At 52.6% G+C, this 19,878-nt stretch overlaps 4 protein-coding genes across 4 annotated transcripts; 2 read left to right on the top strand and 2 right to left on the bottom strand.

Annotated features, from left to right (window-relative positions):
* Positions 1–1,799: 1,799 nt before the first annotated feature.
* On the top strand, positions 1,800–4,432 carry ACET3X_008733 (uncharacterized protein; the record flags this gene model as incomplete). The annotated part of the gene is made up of 3 exons (XM_069454939.1): positions 1,800–2,233; positions 2,283–4,018; positions 4,425–4,432. 3 exons carry the CDS (start codon positions 1,800–1,802, stop codon positions 4,430–4,432), a joined length of 2,178 nt encoding a protein of 725 aa, XP_069304335.1.
* A 3,500-nt stretch (positions 4,433–7,932) lies between these two features.
* ACET3X_008734 (uncharacterized protein) lies at positions 7,933–10,490 on the bottom strand (the record flags this gene model as incomplete). The annotated part of the gene is made up of 2 exons (XM_069454940.1): positions 7,933–9,323; positions 9,398–10,490. 2 exons carry the CDS (start codon positions 10,488–10,490, stop codon positions 7,933–7,935), a joined length of 2,484 nt encoding a protein of 827 aa, XP_069304336.1.
* A 754-nt stretch (positions 10,491–11,244) lies between these two features.
* Positions 11,245–12,939, bottom strand: ACET3X_008735 (uncharacterized protein; the record flags this gene model as incomplete). Its single annotated transcript, XM_069454941.1, has 1 exon — positions 11,245–12,939. One exon carries the CDS (start codon positions 12,937–12,939, stop codon positions 11,245–11,247), a length of 1,695 nt encoding a protein of 564 aa, XP_069304337.1.
* A 4,122-nt stretch (positions 12,940–17,061) lies between these two features.
* ACET3X_008736 (uncharacterized protein) lies at positions 17,062–18,138 on the top strand (the record flags this gene model as incomplete). The annotated part of the gene is made up of 4 exons (XM_069454942.1): positions 17,062–17,101; positions 17,170–17,421; positions 17,473–18,069; positions 18,125–18,138. The coding sequence occupies 4 exons, from the start codon at positions 17,062–17,064 to the stop codon at positions 18,136–18,138; spliced, it is 903 nt and encodes a 300-aa protein (XP_069304338.1).
* Between the last annotated feature and the right edge of the window lie 1,740 nt (positions 18,139–19,878).

Below are 19,878 nucleotides of genomic sequence, written 5' to 3' on the forward strand. Positions count from 1 at the left end.
CCCAGGATTCGCAGCGACTGCGGCCTGACTGCATGCCGTCTTACATGTCATGGCATCATTCATCATCATCGATGCAACGCTGCGTCCTTTCGCCCTGTATCATATTACCCAGGCCACCCTCCCGATCTCCAGCAATCCCCAGATTCCCATGTCAACGATCTTCGGCATGCTATCTCGGATGCCATTTTGTTGAAATTGCATGATCAAGTCAAAACCTGATGTTGGACCTCATGGCATTCACGGATCTACTGCTCGACATCATCCATCGCCGATACAACCTGGTAACATGCCTGCACCGGCCGCCTTGTCAGGGTCACTCTCCCCGATTCCTAGTAAATTTCAGATTTGCACATCACTCATCTTATCAACGCCGAGGTTGCCATCACTGATGCCATCCATGTTCATGTAGGTATCGTACGTTCACGCTTTGGCCCGAGCAGTATCCTAGTATGGTACGGTGCCCGCATGACTAAGGTCAACTACCGGCGCCAATAAAACGGCTGCTACTAGCTGGCACCTCTCGGAGAATATACGCGTGCCAGTTCACCCACACTCTGTTTACTCAATAAAGAAGCTTCTAGAACGTTCGACGTCTGGGACCCTGGGCCGTAGGATTACTCGCGCTGTGACAGATCGTGATGAATATGTGCTCTCCATCGAAGAATGTATAGGGGATCTGTTGTCCGCCTGTAAGGTACAGGATTGAGCCGAGCAAAGGCAGTGGGGGTCTTTGTCAGTGTCAGGTCCGGCGCCGGAGTCCCTGCCTCGAACCTTTACTCGTTCCGTGGCCGAATCTCGATGAACATGCGCTGTGATCGGCTGAATATATGGGAAATCTGTTGCACAGCATCGGATTTCAAGGCACTTTCCCATCGTTCCACCTCGAGACGGGCCGAATGCAAATCATGCCGGAGATCATGGGTCGACGTGGCTGAGGGGAGGGGGGCTGGATGACAAGTTTTGACGCCTGCATGGCGTATGGAACGGTTTGTTGGGATGATTTCCCGAGATATGTATACTAGGTGTAAGTAGTCAAAAGCGGAGGACGTTGGCAGTGGTACGACGGACAAGTCGCACGTCGGGCCGCGAGTCATGCTAGCGCGGGACTAAGCGAATGACGCTGGCAGTGCGGTGAAGTCCACTACTGATCTCATCGCGAGCATTCGTACGCGACAGCGCCGTCGCTGCCTTGCAACACTATCCAACCCGCTCGTCTCAAGGCTCCCAACGCATCTGGACACGTTGCGCACTGCGCCTGCCCTTCACCCTCGCCATTCCTCTGGTCGGCCCTCCCATTGGACGCCCGTACCCCGGATTTCTCCACCAAGAAGTTAAACGATCGGACTCACCTTCGTCCGCCGACTGCCAGCCTGCCCTGCGACGCCCTTTTTCGCTCACGACTGCGCCATTTTCCAGAACCGCCTTCTGAGACGCTGTATTTGCGCCTTTTGCTAGAACAGCCTCCGATCCTTTGTTCGACTCGACCAAGTGTTTGGAGACAATTGCCTGGTGGTGGAGTAAAACTGCGACAACGAGACAACAATCTGGACCAGGCCCTCTACATAATCGTGACAGCATCGGGCTGCCCGCGGGTCGCCATCAGAGACTGGCGCTGATTCCATTCGCCCATTTGCACTTTCCACGGCTTCGCGACTTTCACGGAACCCAACAAGGCTGGTAGCGGCGCTCGAGGACAAGCGAAGAATCTTCTCAAGCGACGGCATCGCCCGGATACATACAGGAGACGACACCCATCCAAAATATCACACCACCCCGCCACGCGAGGCGCGCAGACACCAATGACGAGCCGCAAGCGACGCGCGCCAGGCGCTTCACCACAGCCCCCCACTCAGACATACCAGCACGACATCCCCGCGCCCACGGATCCCTACATGGACTGGAGCAACCCCACGGCCGGCACAGATATGAACTTTACCGACCCGCCGCTATACGACAACTACGGCCAGAGCATGGGCGGGGGGCACAACCGCGTCGTGTCGCTCGACGGATATACCGACGGCGCCGAGATGACGGGACAATTGGTGCGGCGGAACACGAATCAGCAACTCGCACCAGCGCCGCGGCGGAACCAATGGGATGGCTTTGCTAGTCCGACGCAGCAGTGGGAGACGGTGGACGACGACGACGAGCTCGAGCAGAAGGCGGCTATTGCGAAGAAGGATGCACAGGCGAAGCGGAAACAGATTCCGCCGTTTGTGCAGAAGCTGAGCAGGTGAGTACTCATGACATGGTATTGGAGAGTGGTTGACTGACGTTTATAGTTTTCTCGATAACAACAAGAACGAAAACCTCATTCGATGGTCCGACGACGGCAATTCTTTCATCGTGCTCGACGAAGACGAATTCGCGAGGACGCTTATACCCGAGCTCTTCAAACACAACAACTACGCGTCGTTTGTACGGCAACTGAACATGTACGGCTTCCACAAGAAGGTCGGACTGTCGGACAATTCCATGAAAGCAAGCGAGACCAAGGCGAAAGCACCCAGCGAGTACTACAACAAGTACTTCAAGCGCGGTCGCCAAGAACTACTGTGGCTAATCCAGAAGCCCAAGAATCCCGTCACTGGACCTAAGCGGAAACGCGACGAGGAGAACAAGGGCGATAGCGATGAGGACCGCAAGTACATTCAAGACACCGGCGGCGGAGGCTACGTCGAGGAGGTGGCTGTCCGAGGCAACGAGCAAATGGCCATGATCCCGCGGTCTGAATACAACAGCCTGCGGGTCGAAGTCAGGGAGCTCCAACAGCAACAGAAGCTCATTTCCAACGTTCTCACCCAGATCAAGCGCCAGAACGAGGAGCTGTATTCGCGAGCGACGTCATTCCAGGCCCTGCACGACCGCCACGAGAACTCCATCAACGCCATCTTGACATTTCTCGCTACCTTCTACAATAGGAGTCTAGAGGGTAATGCGAATATGAACCTGGCGGACATGTTCCCTGCGGCACGGCAACAGCCTCACGGTAATGTCGTGGATGTTGATGACTATCCAATGCAAGATGCTCACAAATCGCCACAACTGCAGAGAAACAAGAAGCCACTGGCGATTCTGCCCGCACCAGTTGCAAACCAGCAGGATTACCTTGCACCGACGACTACTGGTCGTGCTACAACTATGAGCCCAACAGCACGACCCCTCGCCAGTCCCATCACACGCCCAGGAAGCCGCCAATCAGTATTCCGACCTTCCGTCTCGATGAATCGCCAACAATCACAACCTTCCTTCGCCCAACAACAGCAACAACAACAAGGCCGCGAAAGCATAACCCCTTCACAAGTCAAGCCCGAACCCGCTCAACAGAACTCCCACCTCTTCCCCGAAAACTCCGCCATCATGTCCGCCATCCAAAACGCAAACAACGCAGCCGCAAACCACTCCGCCACCAACGGCATCAACTCTGTCAACGGCGCACCCCCAACCGACTTTGACTACGCGGCCGCGCTATCCAACTACCAAACCGCCGACGGCCACGTCCCGCTCACGCCCCAACAACGCAACGACGTGCTCTCGCAAATCGTAAATAACGCCGGCGCCCAGCATACTAATAACACGCTTACGAACCCACATCCGCCGGAGATGGATCGCTTGTTGGGCGATCTCGCGCAGTACCAGGCGACGCAGCAGCAGCTGGAGATGTTGCAGAAGTTGTCGGATCAGCAGAATGCGAAGATTCAGGGGATTCATGAGCGCATTTTGCCGTTGAGTCCTACGGGGCAGATTTCGGGGTTGGAGGATGGTGGTGCGAATGGGGATGCGGGTGCTGGGGGGTATTTTGGTGGAGGGGAGAGTGGAGTGGGGGAGCCGGGGGGTTACGATCTTAATATGGACTCGTTTGTTAATGATGATGATTTTTTTACGGCGGCGGCGGCGGGGGATGAGATGGTGGGGGGTGTGGAGCAGAAGGGTGGTGGTACTGGTGTGAATGGGCATGGTGGCACGGCGGCGGCGAACCATGTCAACGGTGGGATACCGGACTTTACATTCGATGACGGTACGCCGTTTGATGTTGGGGATGCTGCTGGGGATTCTGCATTTGATTTCGCGGATGCAACGGGGACGACGAGCACTGCTGCTGGTGCGAATGGGATTGTGGGAGATGAGGATGCGGGGTTGTTGGGGGTTAATGGGGTGGGGGGAGGAGGGCATGGGCATCATGAAGATGGGAGTACGGGTGTGAACGGCCTTGCGACGACGAGTAGTAGTAGTACGACGTCGACGTCGCCGGCGGGGAGTGCGACGGTGGAGGAGGTGGAGGATGAGACGAGGAGGGGGACTAGTAATGGGGGTGGAGGGGGTGGGAGTGGGAGTGTGAAGAGGAGGAGGAGATGATGAGGAGGCGGAAGAAGAGGAGGGCTGTCTCAAAAGCTTTTGTTTTTTCTAACGAGCTGCTGTGGTAGAGATATAAGAGTCGGGGATTTGAAAAAGGGGGGAAACGAGGAGAGTTGTGTGTATGTGTGTTTCCTTGTAACGAAGTTTATGACTTTGGGGATTGGGGATTGGGGGAGGGGAGTATGTAACCGCGTTGTTGTGCGGTGCGGTGTTTGGGACAAGTTGTTCACATGGCCCGGGTTCTTTTCTTCTTCTTTTCCTCTTGTTCCTTTTTTCTTTTCTTTTTTTCTTTCTCATAACATATCTGGCTTTCTGTGTAGATGGCTATAGTGTATAAGCCCCCGGAATATAGATACCCCACTTCTTTAGCCGCTGGTGTTTTGGTTTATTATGTGACTGGGTACGTGAGAAAGCTGCTAGAGTACTACTCTGATGCATGCACCCTTTGACGAGCCTTAGATTCTGATCTATGACTACTTGAATGCTATTGCTAATGGACTTGCCAAAAGTTGTTGCAAAGCTGGCTGCCGAACAGGCTTGAGATGGTACAAGAAAGCTCCTGCAAGCTTCTTAGTGCCCGTTGTTTCATTGACAACAGGCCTTGCGTCTTCCGCCTTTTCCAGGCAGCTCAACTCCAAGAATGCTCATTGCAGCGCTGGCCTTTGGGACCAAACGCGCTGGAGCAGTAACTGGGATAATGGTCGCAGTCAGTATTTCTATGCAGACACCGCTACTCCGTCGTTGTAGCTAAGCAGCAGATCCATCGCCAGCAGTATCCTTGTATCTTCATCAATTAGCAGTAGCTTGTCTACGGGGACTTCTCAAACGCCAAGTGCCTCCTCGTCTCTCTGAAGCTGCTAATTTGTCACTATTAGTAACGAGTTGTCCGGCAGCTTAGTAACTTTGATGCCAAGTTCACCGAATCGGGTTCTATCGTCCGCTATCAACTTCGCAACTCTATTCTCGTTGGAGGTGGTCGGTGACTCTAAGACATTGTTCTCATCGGAAGCTCTTACTAATCCTAGATACACACATACCTACCCCTGCATCCACAACATCATCTTCGGAGGTGGTTTTGATTACCGTCGTTTCATGGTCCGTCAAGCCATCGGTCTGTACTTCCATGAGGAGTAATGTTCTGCTTAACCCGTCATTCGAAGACATTACTGGCTCTGAACTCCGTGGTTGCATTCAATGCTGATCTGAAAGAAGAGGCCGCGCGTACCCTCATCAGTTACCAGCGGCTGCGAAAAACGCATCTATATATGCCAGGTAGAATTACGCAAGCTCGGTCACTCCTCATGAGGCGAGTACGCCAGACTCTGCATGCGTTCTACACCGTGCGAGAGAACATCTTGACCTTCTGGTACGACGTTTACTTAAATACCGACTCCGTATCTTGCTTGTCGACGTCTAGGAGGTGTCAACGTGTATACCGACACTTTGACGAGCGGATAGCCTAGGATCGTCAAGTGGAAAGGACCGATTACAATCACGCCGTTGGTGCCGTCGGGTAGTGAGGAGACGTTACGTTTTGACTTTGACTGTAATTCATCCGACGCGGTGCTGTGGTCTCGAGTTACGTGTCCTGAATGAGCATGGTGTCAAACGAGGAGATGTTGTTACCCCGTTGCGTACAACTATTTGTAATCACATCTCCCTTCCCGACAGGATTTTCAACCAGGTCGCAAAGAAATAAAAAGCTTAACCAGCGCATGTACCCGCGGAAAACACAAATTGTGATGGGTGGAGACGGAGATGGATCTGTGTATAGGCTCTACCGGGCTGACTAAGATGGGACGAGCTTAGTGTATACGCGGCATCTGCCATGCTTGGCAGTCATGTGACAGAACAGCAGAGTTGCCTAGGCTTCCCGATGTCTCCTAGGCTGCTTCCCATCAGGTAACAACATCCGCTGCCTTGGAAGCGACACGGAAGCCTTGAGAGAAACTGACAGAGTCGTGACGACGTTGAATGCACAACTCCAGACGACTGCTGGGGAACCTCAGTAGGCTGGCGAGGTGTGGTAGGCTAGGATGCCCAGATATTTAGGGCTGACATATGGTCGTCAGTGAATCCTAGCGTTCGGCACCGCCATTCCCTGCACACGACACCATGAAGCTTGTTGCTAATCAGTAAGCATCGCACTGCAGAGATGTACGCCCTGTCTTCTGCTACGCCCATTGTGTATACGTACTCCGACGATGAGCCTCGGAATATCTCATCAAGATCGGCCCTCCTCTTTGACATCGACAGACGCCTCACCATTCTCCCGTGCGTATAATACCAGTGCCGCGGATAGCGCAGTACCGTTGTCGCAGTGGGCGAACCACAGGCCGCAGCGATCCAGTGACCGCAAAGCCATGTGCGCCGCTGAGACATCACCAGGGTCTTAGCAGGCGGCACTGGGCCGCGATTCGACAGCCAAGATGTCTATCTGACCTCAAGTGCGAGGCGTCGTTCGGTGGCTTGATGCCCGTCGACCTGCTCCCTGCTTCCACGCGGGTGCCGGCGGCCAGGTAGGCCCAATCTGATCTGGATCACCAATGGGACAGCTTCCTGTCGTTGGAGCGCACCGTTTGACTAAGCAGGACAGCCTCTCTCGAAACCTCCGCTAGGCGCAGCAGAGAAAAGACAGTGGTTATGCTTCACACCATGCAAGGGTCATCTCCCGCTAATCCCGAACCCGAACCGATGCCTACAGAACATGCTTCCGCAGCCTATGGAGATGGTCACATTGCTCATATACCTTCACTTTGATTTCCCATGTATCAATGTATCTCTCATTTCATCAGACGCACTTTGCGCAAACTTGCTTCAAGACATTACCGTCGTTGGCCCGAGCTCCATCTCCACAGCATGTGTATTCGCGTAGTCGAGAAGTTTCCCGTCTGCGGCTGTATCTACCATACGCATTCAGTAGACCAGTGCGCCTACTATGGACGACACCCCGTCATTGAGAAGATCATCTGGGTCGGCGCGTCGTGTGAGAATCACAAGAAGTGCTAATGCGCATACCAGCAGAAGAGCATACGTCAACATTTTGACTGTGACTGCTGATCAGCATCGACAAAAGTACAATGACCGCCTTCCAGACTGACGGGCGAAGCCCATTCCAGCATACCAAGCTAGAGCATCGGTCATCTGGTCAGGGGCAACCGGACACAGAAGAAGGTTCGATCACGCACAGAAGCAATGCAGTCCGTACGTTCATGGTCATGTCTAGAGCACTCGAAACTGACAGACTGGTGCAGGTGGCGTTCGACGCAAAAACACCCTCTCATTCATGCTGGGCTTTGCTGGACAGTACAGAGCACAACCGTTTCTCAACGAGCAACTGAACCCGAGTGTTCGGTGAACAAAAGGACCTTGGCCCAACGCACGAAGGAGCGCTCCGTTTAACCCAGCACGAACACCGTTGGAACCCAACAACATATACGCACCAATCATCCAACAACTGCTACATCACTTCCAAAGACTACCGCTCCCACCAACACGACGAAAACCCAAACGTAGGAACCGGTGCAGGATCTATTCCAGAGCTCATGCGCCGTAGTGGCGACACGAGTCATACGATCACTGCTGGATAATGTTCTGACGTCTGGGATACCGCTCCTCGTCGCGGGATGGACTTGTGGCAACCACGTCCTCCGGTCTCCCACGTTCTCTGGTCCTCCCGATACGAGCCGACTCGCCGTCTACAAGTCCACTGCCTCCCGACGCCCGACTAGTTCGTCCACTGTTGTGGTAGGTCTGAACGCTCTGCATGATTTGATAAGCAGCGGCACGATCCTGAGCGCTGGTACGAGGATGCTTTGGGGGGTTTCCAACATCGACCATGCCCGGTTCGTCGCGCACAGGTCGCGCTGTGGTAGCGCGACTCTTCGACCTCGTGGGACGGTCGCTGTATTCAGAGGAAGATCTCCTAGGAGCGGCGGGTCGCGGATCCGCCTGGTTGACAAAGGGGAGAGATTCTCTGAAGGCCAAGTTCGCCGTTGCGCTGATAGTACGAAAAGGATCAGTAGGGGGCTCTGTGATCAGATCGAGGGCGCTCAGGGCATCGTGCAGCTCCTGATCAAGTGGGTACAACTCAGCGCCTGATGTTCCCTCTCGCGACTCCTGATACTCCAGCGCCTGCCTCTGTCTCTCCGATCCCTCCCTCCCTCTTCGCTCTACCAGGGCCTGCCTCTGCGCCGCATTTCCAAAACGATGGCGACTTGGGAATATACCCAGTGTTGACAATGATCCTTGTACACCACGTTGCGTCGCCTCGAGGCGCGCAAGGTCTTTTCTCAGCTCGTGCTGTGCCAAGATCAGGAACTGTAACGTATCGACGTCGGCTTGGTATCGAGGGCCTTGAGGTATGCTTCCAGACGCCTCAACGCTATGACAGTGCGGACACTCGTGTGCATGGTCAGTGTCTGGTGCTGGCGTCAAGACGGATACTTCTTTCAACGCCGCTTGAAGCACCGCTTTGTTCTCACGATACTGCTCGGCTCGGGCCTTGAGTGCATCATCTTTGAGAACGAGAGCTGGGGTCGTACTTGCTGCTTCGATCACCTGGAGGCTATGGTCTCTTGGCCGATACTCATAGGTCCAGGCGACGAATGGATCTGGCCCTAGAGGAGGGCTGAAATTACTCGGAGAAGGCAACATCTTGCTCAGTCGTTCGTGCAGCGGCACCTTCAGATTCTCGTACACAGGACAGGTGGAAGGATTCGGTTCGGCATCAGGATCGTCGATACATGTCGCTCGCCTAGCAGCTTCCTCGTTCATGTGCTTGGTTTGATCGATTGATTCAAAAAAGACGTTTGATACTTCGTACCGGGGGTAGCCGGAAAGGGAAGATTGAATAACGGTGTATCGACCGGGCTTTCGTTCGGAGAATTCGGCCGGCTCGCTGTGTCTGCCTTTGGGTGGTATCGCCGACTTAGAGCGATCGGGTTTGACACGAGTGAACCTTGGATCTATACATGCTGGTCAGCATCCGACCACGGGCCTTGTAGGTAGCGTAGCAGGATAACACGCGACCCGGACTTACCATTCCCGGCCAAAATTTCATCGCCCGTTTCGTTTATTCCAGCACTTGTACCGTCCCAGAACGTCCTCACGTCCTCCCACCACTGCGCAACCGATAAGTCAAGAGGTGACGCCGAAGAGTATACAGAGTCTGGCATCCTCACATTACCCTGGTTGCTACTCGATGCAACAACAGGAGGCGGTGTCAAGAAATTCTCCCCTCCGATCAGATAATGCGATAGAGGCTGTAGACGGGGCTCTTCTTCTTCCTCGTCCCCGCTCCCCCAGTCATATTCTTCTTCATCTCCAATGGCATGCTCATTGTCATCTCGTCGAGTGATTTGCTCCTCCAAGTCATCTAACACCGTTCGACTACGCTCTACACTAGGTCTAAATGCTGCCTGTTCCTGCTGTCGTCGGTCTGCTTCCACCGTCTCATGATCTAGCAATTCGGAGAGTTCATCCGTCGCCGAAACGTACGAGTCTGCAAAAGGAGACAGTTCTGAAGAAACGGATGGTGATCTGCGGCCTTTGCCCCCCTCGCGCGTTGGTTGGTCGAACTCGCTGGTAGGCTGTGCAGAGAGAGATGCGTGATGAGTGGTATGTGGCTTGTTTGAGTCGTCTAGCTTGTTCACGGGGGCAGATGGCTGTCCAGGAGTCCTCAGGGTCCCAGCTTTATACAAAGGTATTGGTAGTTGTGACGCAGAAGACAGTCCTTTGGCTTTGTCTGGGTTGGGGACTATGGGCCCTGTAGCGGCTCTTGTGGCTGCTTCTGTGGTACGTGCTTCGTACGCTGCGATGCGTGCAGAGGTCAGTTCTGATCTTTTCGCTGAGCGGGGTGGAGGAGTAGGTGTGGTTTCTGGCGAGGCCAAAGGATTGGCGTCATTTGCAGGGAAGTGTGGTGGGGCTTTGTATGTAGAGGAGAAGGTGTTAGGTCGCGGTATGCCAGAAGGAGCCTGGCCCTTCTTGTGTGGGCTAGGGCTGAATGGGGAGTGGAGGGGAGGGGGAGAGGATGCTAGAGAGTCGTTGTTGTCGTTGGGACTGGAAGAGAAACTAGCCTTCTGGGATGGCGAGGTATAGGGCTCGTCTTCATCGGAGACCCAGGTGGCGGGCATGGGCTCGTCGTCTGGTAGATGCGGGCGCGGAGAGGAGGTTGTAGCTGCTGCTGCTTTCTCGCTTGCAGTAATAAGGCTGTTAGAGTGGTGGTTCATGGTTTTTGTTGAGCTTCACATCAGCAGTGAATGAGGGGACTGGTTGGGTCCTGTCGTGTTGTATTTTACAGGAGCTTCCTTTCTGTATCGTGGGAAATGGGGAAGCGGTTTGTCATGAGCAGAACACGGCGGAGGCAACGTCTTTACAAGGACCCTCGATTACATTAGCTCGCTCATTGATGACACTTCGAACGACCGAAATCAGCCTCAGGGTCATCTGATGATGTTTTAAGGCACGTATATGATCAGGATCAAGGACGTTATGATAACACGATGAGATCATATTCTCCACAAGAATAGCGACGGAAAGGATTTCATAGCTCGCTCAGGAATTATTTCGTACTCAGTATTGACGTTGTGATTGACCTTAGTGGAAAAGAATTGTCTGTAATATACAGGACGCGAGCTGTCATAGTGGTTCACAGAAGAAGTTTCCGTCGCTAAAGGGATGACAGAGAACAGACAGAGGCAGCGGCTGTACATGTTTTTCTCTGTTTCTCCGCTACATATAATCTGCCTTCAAATGACATGTTGATACTTCACCAAGCCTCGAGTTCCGGTCCAGGGTTCACATGATGGAGCAATGAAGTCAATAGCCTCAACACAGACTGACCAACCAGCATGAATAGCTTTGTTTATTCAATTATCAGCTATCGCTTCACCTGTCTTGGTTGAAATCTGCGCTTGGCACGCTCTCAGTCTCCGAGATGTACTGCTCCAAGCCCTTGTATCTCCACCGTCCAAAGTACGCCTTTGGCGTGGAAGCTGGGCAATCCAGTCCAGATCCAGCCCCGTTGCAAGTAGCGTAGACGCCGATCAGGGTGCCTACAAACGAACCCGATGGACTTAGCTGTGCTGTTGAAGCTCTGCCAAATGAGACTTGTTTCGACTTGCCGCTCGCTAGAATTGCCGAGAACAGGTACGTTTTGGGATCCGGCATCGTGATCTGAAGCCGAACTGATTTCCCGTGCCAGGACTTCGGTACGGGCGTCTTCTTCTCCTGCTGCTCCGTGGAGTTATAACGCAGATATGTCGTCCCATTACTGCGCGCTAGTCCGAGCTGAATGTTTGCCGTTTGCCATAGGAAAGCAGTGATTCCAGCTTCCTGGCCGTTGGAGTTGGGGTCGAACGACAAATCCACGCTGAACTTGAATGTGCTATCGGTCTGACGGCGTCCAATAAAGTTTACAGCCCTAGAAGCCGGATCAGATGTGTTGGATGGGCCGGCAAGATTATTGCGACCGAGTGTGACTTGTAGGCCTTTACTGGTGGTCTTGAAAGCTCCATCGCGGGGAACACGCCAGTACACCAGATTTCGTGGTATCGCTGAGCCGCGAGGAAAGTTGTATACATCTGGGTCTGAATTGAACGGCCCGTCACCTGGAAGATCTCTTGAGCGAGCAGGTAATTGCCAGCCCTCCATCTTCCCTCGTACAGGCTGAAACACTGGCCAATCGCCAGACTCCCATGTCACAGGCGTGAGCACGGTTTCACGGCCCATGGGGAAAGAAGTACCGTTAGGACCCACGCGCGTTGCGAGTGCGACAGACCACCATTCACCGTTGTTGTCTTGGAACAGGTCTGCGTGGCCGACGGTCTGGAAGTATTCTGAAGTACCGCGATTCGTGAGATGAGGATTGAAAGGGCTGGGCTCGTAGGGTCCAGTAATGTTCTTAGCGCGAGCCATGGTGACAGCGTGGTCTTCTGCTGTTCCACCTTCAGCGATCAGGAGGTAGTACCATCCATCTTTCTTGTAGATATGTGGGCCCTCTGGCCAAACACCGCCTGTTCCGTTCCAGAGCTGCACAATAGGTCCCATTTCCCCAGTGTCAATGTTCATCTCTTGTAATATGATGCCCTGAGTCGCAACATACACCTTGCCGTCATCATCCCAGAAAAGGTCGGGATCAATCTTGCCAGCCACAAACCTCACTGGATCGCTCCAGGATTCGTCATCAAAAGGATCCGTAGTCTTGAACAGCACACCTGCCAGGTCACCAGATCCTAGGTACTCGCAGATCACGTAGAAAATACCCTGGTGATGCCGGATAGTCGCTGCATACATGCCCTCCTGTTGGCCTTCGGTGGCATAACTGTAGCCTGGAAGCTGAGATTCGCGGTTCCATGCGTGGCTTATATGTTTCCAGTCTACCAAGTCTTTTGATGCGTAGATGGGCAGTCCGGGGAACGAGATGAAGGTAGAGGTTACGCAGAAGAACGTCCCGTCCACGTTGACGCATGATGGGTCGCTGTGCCAGCCTGGAAGGACCGGGTTGAGGAACGTCGAGTTTTGCGCATGAGTTGTTGTCAAACACGCAAGAATAGCTGTCGTGACCCTGGTTAAGAGCCGCATCGTGTACAACCTCAAAGCGTCTTTACAGACTCTACGTATACGTTGCACCCGGCGATACGGAAAGCTTTATGCATACCGGTGGGCATCAGATGCAGATGGTACCTAGGTGCTACCCGCTTGTTGGGAAGAAGCATGATCGACGAATACCTCGTATACCGGCTGTACTCATTTAGCCAGAGTACTCCCGCGGTGCTGGAAAGTTAAGCAAGTAACATTTTTTGCCTAGTATGCGGGGAAACACGATGAGCTGCAGAACCACCGGGCTTAATGAGCCTCAAGATCCGGGGAGGGAGGGGAAGCCGATTTTGATCGTCGCAATCTCACGCAATGACGTCATAATTTTTCCGGACCTCACAATTTTGAACAAAGTGTCATGACTATTCATTCGCAACGCTGTATAAGGGATTCATTCGACTAGAAAGAACAAAAAAGCCTATCATTCCTCGACAGCGATATGATGCACGTCTCCACAATGTTCTTGCGTGGACTTGTCCCTCCGGATATAACACGGTGGCATGTGATGCGCACCGACAGGAGAAACGACCGCATATAATGCTGGCAGAACTGAGCAGGGATGGTACAGGATTTACCTCCTGTGAAGATTAGTGTGTACACAACACGATCTTTTCGTTCTGACAACTTACGACCTCGCGTTGACCTGACACGTTTGGTGCAGCTTCTATTCGCTTGAAGAGGCTCAAACTCTTTTGCTTCTATGATCATCTGGACAAAATCTCGAAAGAGCATGCGTGGTCGATATTGCGGGACATGTGGATGGCTTGTATCTTTGGGTCATCGTAAACCAGAGGGTAGCTATGGCGTTGATGACGCTCATGACCACTCGCTCAGGGACCCATCGCCAGATATGCCTGGACCGTCTGGACGAAGCAATCGACATCCTTGATCTGCTTCAGCATGTCTTGACCGGCCTGAATGTAGAAGGCCTCTTGCTGTTGACGAGTCAGAGGCCTGCCGATGTGCTTCTGGTCAAGGTGGTGCAACATCTGAGCCTCCAATTTCAGCGCAAGATCTTCGACCTGACCCGGTTGGAGAATGGTCTGGCGTGCATTCCGCGCGTTGCTGACGTCGCCGTTCATCTTGCTGATCGAGTGCTTCAGAGCGATCATGAACTGGCCCTTGACGTCCTGGACCGGCGGCGGAGGAGGAGATGCATGGCAAGCAGCAAGAGCTACGTTGCTCGCGCTAGCGATGCAGAACGCGCCGGCAACCTTGTCTTTCGCTGATGCGAAGAATTTCTTGATGCTTCTGTGAAATTCTTTTGCTTTACTCACGAAAGATTCAAGTTTGCTACAGTCTTTGAGCTCATGCTCCGACTGTGCGTCGTACTCGTGTTCGATTTCCTCAGGAGTTGGTGAACGGTGCAGACTCTTCATGCGGTCTGAAATGCCTTGAAGAACAGCGAGCTCTTGTTCCTTGACCATGGGTAGCATCTCCGATGGTAGCAACCGTTCTTTCAGTTTCGCTGCCGCTTCGTGGTTCTTGCGCTTCATTGTCCAGAACAGGCGACGCATGAAGTGCACGCGTTTGTCGTGGGAAAATCCGTTCAGCGACGCTGGAGCATTCAAAGGCTGGATGCTGTTGAGCTCTTCCTCGGTGAGTGGCGCATCTATCGAGCTGGCCTGAATTGGAACGGAGGTTTCCTCAGCGTTGACCATCTCCTCGTCCCTAGCTCTCGCCAGAAACCTCTGCTCGTCTCCCAAAGCGGCATGCTCTGCTCGGACACCAATCTCGTACTTCTGGTTAAGCCAGTCTTTGTCTGGCAGACTTGATAGCAACAGCACCTCCGAGTGTATGCTATGGAGGACGTTGCTTTCAATGTCGTGCGTCAGCTTGACGAGCGCGTCCTTGTGAAGCAAGAGCCCATATCTCGGAGAGACTTGGCGCTGCATCCTCTCCAACTGGTCATGTAGGAAGATGAGACCATATTGGCGGAACTCGTAAGACATTTCGCCGAGATATTGGTGATCACTTTGGATTGGCGCTAGCTCGTCATGACTGAGCGTAGCAGGCTGCTGGAAAGAGACATTGCAACGAGGTGCCCATGTGGAACTAGATGCAGATCCATTGGATGCTGATGCGGAATTGCCTTGAATTCCAGAAGCACCAAAATCATCGATGTCCATCGCATCTGATGCAGATACAGCCGGCGTGGTTCGAGTAGAGATGGTGATCGAAAACATGACGCCCGTCGAAGCGGAACCCGCGTTTTGCTTGGCGGCAGCAATGACAGCAGGCACAGGTACTCTAGTTACATTGCTGACGTTGGACACGAAGTGCTTGATCATGACGAAGAAGCTTTGCTTGTCCTTCATGTCGTCAAGCTCGGTGACTACGACATCAGTCAGCCTTTTGTGCTCGTCGTCCGTAGCCGTCGTAGCAGTGACATGGTAGTCGACTGCTTTGCTCAAAGCACCTTCGAGTAGGTCCATCGCGTCCGACCCATTTTGGGTGAATATTTTCTCCCGGTGGAAGATGCTGTTCAAGAACAGTCTGATCTTTTCCATGCCGGCTTCGCGGACATGCTTGAAGATGGTAGCTCCAGAGACAAAGGCGATTGACTGTCGCCCCAAGTTGGCGTCCAGAAAGGCACTGGAGGGTCTGCTGAGCGCCGCCTTGACGGTCTTGAGCTCGCCATCTGCTGCAGATCTTGCAGGCTGTAGAGCGTTAGTCGCGGTCTTCGCGACTTGGACGGGACACTAACCATAGACACACCAGGCGCAGCACCAGTTGTGGACATGATGACCTGGTTCGTAGTCTTCATATTGTTAGATATTGTCCCTGTTGGGGTGCTGTGTATACACTTACGGGATTACGATAAGTTGGTCTGAGAGTGGAGGCGATGACTGTGTACTATGTAGTATGCACGAGTCCGTAGAGGGAGTGACAAATATGTCGATAGAAGCGGAATGCTTGGTGGAAGAAGTGGTTTTATAGCGAGCGGACAGATGTATTTCGATGATCGACAAGTCGGGTAGGCTGATTGTCGGAAATGTATCTGTGGGGCGGGTGTTGAGTGGAAGCGTTGGCAGGCGATGATGTGGAGGCTCAGCGTCGGGGAAGAAATACCAACGAGAAATCTCCGCCAAGTGCAGGGCCATAGCGTAGCAGGCGCCAGGCACCATTATCGGAGGCTTTCGTGGTAGTGAAATAGAGAAATGCTCAAAAGTCGACGCCACCTGGGCATGGTCGGTGCACCAGGGAAAGTGGAGAGCCCCGAAATCCATCGACTAAGTAGCTATATACAAATGTTTGAGTTCGAAAGATAGTGTTTCATATATATCCGGACTAGGAAAGATAGCAGCCCAGCGAGCCGATGCGCTATATAACCAAGGTCCGGAGAGGGGTTTGTTCGAAGTGGTTGTTGTTTGGAAGATGCTGTACAACACTCATCAAACCCAGTTGTGAGCCCGCAAGCTCTCGCAATTTCCTTTAATATCCACGGACTGACACGTGAGTAGGTAAGATGGGACGTGACAGATGGGTTCTCTTGATTATCACGTGGCTGGGGATAGAGTCTACATCTTCGTGTTACCTGTGGCTCGATGATGAAGCAGTGAAAGAGGCCAGGTAAGCTCATGTCTAGGCGGCCAATTCGCAGATAGCTGGAAGGTGTAGGTGCACCCAAATGTAGTCGTTCTCCTCGCACGGTAACACTGTGCCTCGACCACCGTCACGTGACAATGACACGTCTGCGCGGTAGGAAACATGGTTTGCCACAATTATCGCTCTGCGTATCTAGCTCTGTTTCGATGCTGGTGCCTTGTAGCTTTGAAATAGCTATGGATCATATCGGGATTGTAATCGAAGAAGATAAACAGGGGCGCGCTCATGAGCCGTCGCAACAGGTGTCTCTGTGATGGCAGGACAACGGGATGCCAGAATTGGAACTTTTTGATAGGCTGTGTAGAAAGTAGAGCTTTTACTATGCAGAATAGCGATGCAGTAAAGATGCAGTGTGCGTGTTGTGTGGAAGAATCGCCGCTGCTCAGGTGGTGAGATTTGACGTTCATTGAAGCTACCTAACCGGCTTTAGCCTATCATGACAGTGGGTCATATTACTCAGCATGACGCACCCTTTGCCCGCGAAGCACCAATACCAAGATGACACCTATAGGCCCCTCGAACAAAAAGCAGCCCAGCAGTATGAACAGAGCGCGACGTTCCGCCTCTTTGCGCCATGTTGAGATATGAGCCTAAAATTCGTGACAGTGTCTCATCCCGATCAGATCAAGGATCGAAAGAAACAACAAGGCATCCGACAGCATGCCATCCGCAGCGGCATACAGCGCAGCCGTGCCGAGCGCTCACAACATAGGGAATTGTTTGTGCCATTCATAGCGAAAGAGAAGCGCCAGAAGCAGTCCTCGATGGTTCTGCCACATGCACCATCCATTGGGCTATTGGACCCATTCAATACCCTCTGCGCCTGTCCTGAGAGGCTGCGCAACCTTCTGCGACACCGTATGTACATGCGCACGGTCTCTTTCAACTGATGATACTGACGTTAGAGAGCATCGGCGAAGCAAGCAGGTGAACCAGTCTTCTGCTTTGAGGACTCTGGCAAGGTGCTTTTCCAAGGCATGGACGGTATCCTCAATGGCGCATTGATAGACCCGATCTTGTTCCACGCCCTATTGCTTGTTCTCACACTTGCGGCAAACGCGAACGTTCCGAATGTGGAGATACTCGCGTATCGCGGCGAAGTTCTCGATCGCATGCAAACCGCTATGCGAGAACCCGGATGGAAACCAAAAGTATCTAGCATCACCGCTATGCTTATGCTTATTGGATATGAGTATCGCACTGAGGACGGTGATTGTGACAGTATCTCCACCCACATACGTGGAGTACAAGCGATGGTTGACAAGTTCCAAAAGGAATATACTGCTGTTGTTGGGCAAATCCAGCGCACCCTGTTTTGGCAGGATCTGTTGGGTTGCTTCGTGCTTGGTACCACACGCCTGCTCTCGCACGAGCTGCATAACGAATGGCTGTATTCGCACACCAAAGAGATCCCGTCATATTCTGTGGCACACGACAAGTTTCCGGCAATATTTGAAGATTGGCCGCCAGCCTTTGCCACCGTACTCCAAGACTTAGCAATACTTTGTAAGATTCTAGATGACTGCGCAGTCACGGGGAACGCATTCCTTGTCGATGACAGTCAAGCCAACCTAGAGTCACGACTAGTAGATCTGCTGAGCGCGTCTCGCCTCTCGCATTCACCCACAGATCCCATTTACGAAGCATGCATCTACGCGGCCTATCTGTGTACCTATAAGCTCTCTGTTGGGATCTGGAATGGCTGCTTCATCCCCGAGATATGTGTCGATCGGATTCTTTCTCACCTTGCAGATGCTTTCCATGACCTACGCTGGGCATCATCCCTGTCTCTCTTACTGTGGTTGTTATTCGTGGTCGGTGGCTTGGCCGAGCGCTCAAGCTCGAGACAGCGGGCCAAAGTAATGATTAGGCACACGTACGCCACGCATTTGAAGATGCTACATCAAGACTGGGATGTTGTGAAGACAAGTATGGAGGATTTCATCTGGTCTCAGTCCACCATTGAGAAGAAAGTCTTTCGGTTTTGGCGAGAGCTTCACTCGGATGCGATACCGTTACCGCGCTGGCATGAGACCGCTAGCAATCTGCACTACGCAGCTTAGCCTAAGCAGCTTCTTCCAACTGGTGGAGGAGTTCGCAGGATATTTGAAAAGGTCACAATGGCAGAAGTTGAGATCACTTGTCCATTTGAGGCGCTGAGTTAGCCACACGACTGATCTAAAGCAACATGGTTTCCTCGTGGAGACTGTCAAAACGATCAAGATTTTACACCTACATGATCAAGATATCTCGTACTCGAGATGAGATTGTTGCTTGCGGCTTCGGATGCACGCCCCGGCTCTGAGTACGCGTCTTTGGCAAAGGACTATCTATACGTTGCCGAAGCTGGGTTCAGAACATGACCTCCGCCGCGCCACCTCACTCGATCGCCCTTGTCCAATGCTGTTACCTACCAGCTGGAAATCTGCTACATACACGATTAGCAACTTGAAACGCCTTCGCCGAATCTTTTCAACACATTTCAGTTCGAGCCAGGTTCGATAGATCTGGCCGAGACTAGTAGGAAGTTCCCCTGCCTTTTTATTTAACAAGAAATGATCGAACAAGAGAAATGATTTCATACGGGAAAAAGCTCTGGACCGCCTATAACGGAATCTATTCGCCTCACCATCAAGAGTTGAAGTGGTCGATTTCAGCCATGCGGGCGATCCATACTGGCGGCCACTAAGAGCAGTCCCAAAGCATCCTTTGACTAATGACGCTGCAAATGATTTACCGCCCTCTTGGATGCGTGTCGTATTCGATATGGTTTAGTACTGGGAGACCTGGTTTGACATGGAGATGGAACCACCAGCACCTCTCATGGTCGAAAACGTGGACGGCCGAGTGATCACCATCGGGCAATTTATCCTTGAACTCTCCAGCTACGCCATGAGGCGGCAGTATGATATTTTCGAAGTCGAGGGCCGCCCCGGATCACGGCCGAAGATCGTATGCCTCTATATTGATGGAGCCTATGGACCGGCTCAAAAGGACGCCGAGATCCGAACGTCGTATCCCACGTCGAGGTTAAATCGGACAATTGGTGTTCGAAACGCGAAATTGAAGAATTATGGGTGAAAAAAGAGCGGAGATTTGTCAGAAATTACTCCAGATAGCGCGGAGAGGATGTTTCGTATCTGAGTTGTCGAAATGCTGCCGCACTCGATGCTCAAAATATCTTATTGCCGCCGTACACAGTGGGATTGCCTACCATGTGATCAATAAGGGATTGCGCATTAGTGTCTTGGAAGATTGATCTGGAACAGACATTAGCTTGGACGACAATTGCCCTTGGTCTGCTGGAGATGGCAC

The sequence above is a fragment of the Alternaria dauci genome, chromosome 8, assembly GCF_042100115.1.
Source record: "Alternaria dauci strain A2016 chromosome 8, whole genome shotgun sequence".
NCBI lineage: Eukaryota > Fungi > Ascomycota > Dothideomycetes > Pleosporales > Pleosporaceae > Alternaria > Alternaria dauci.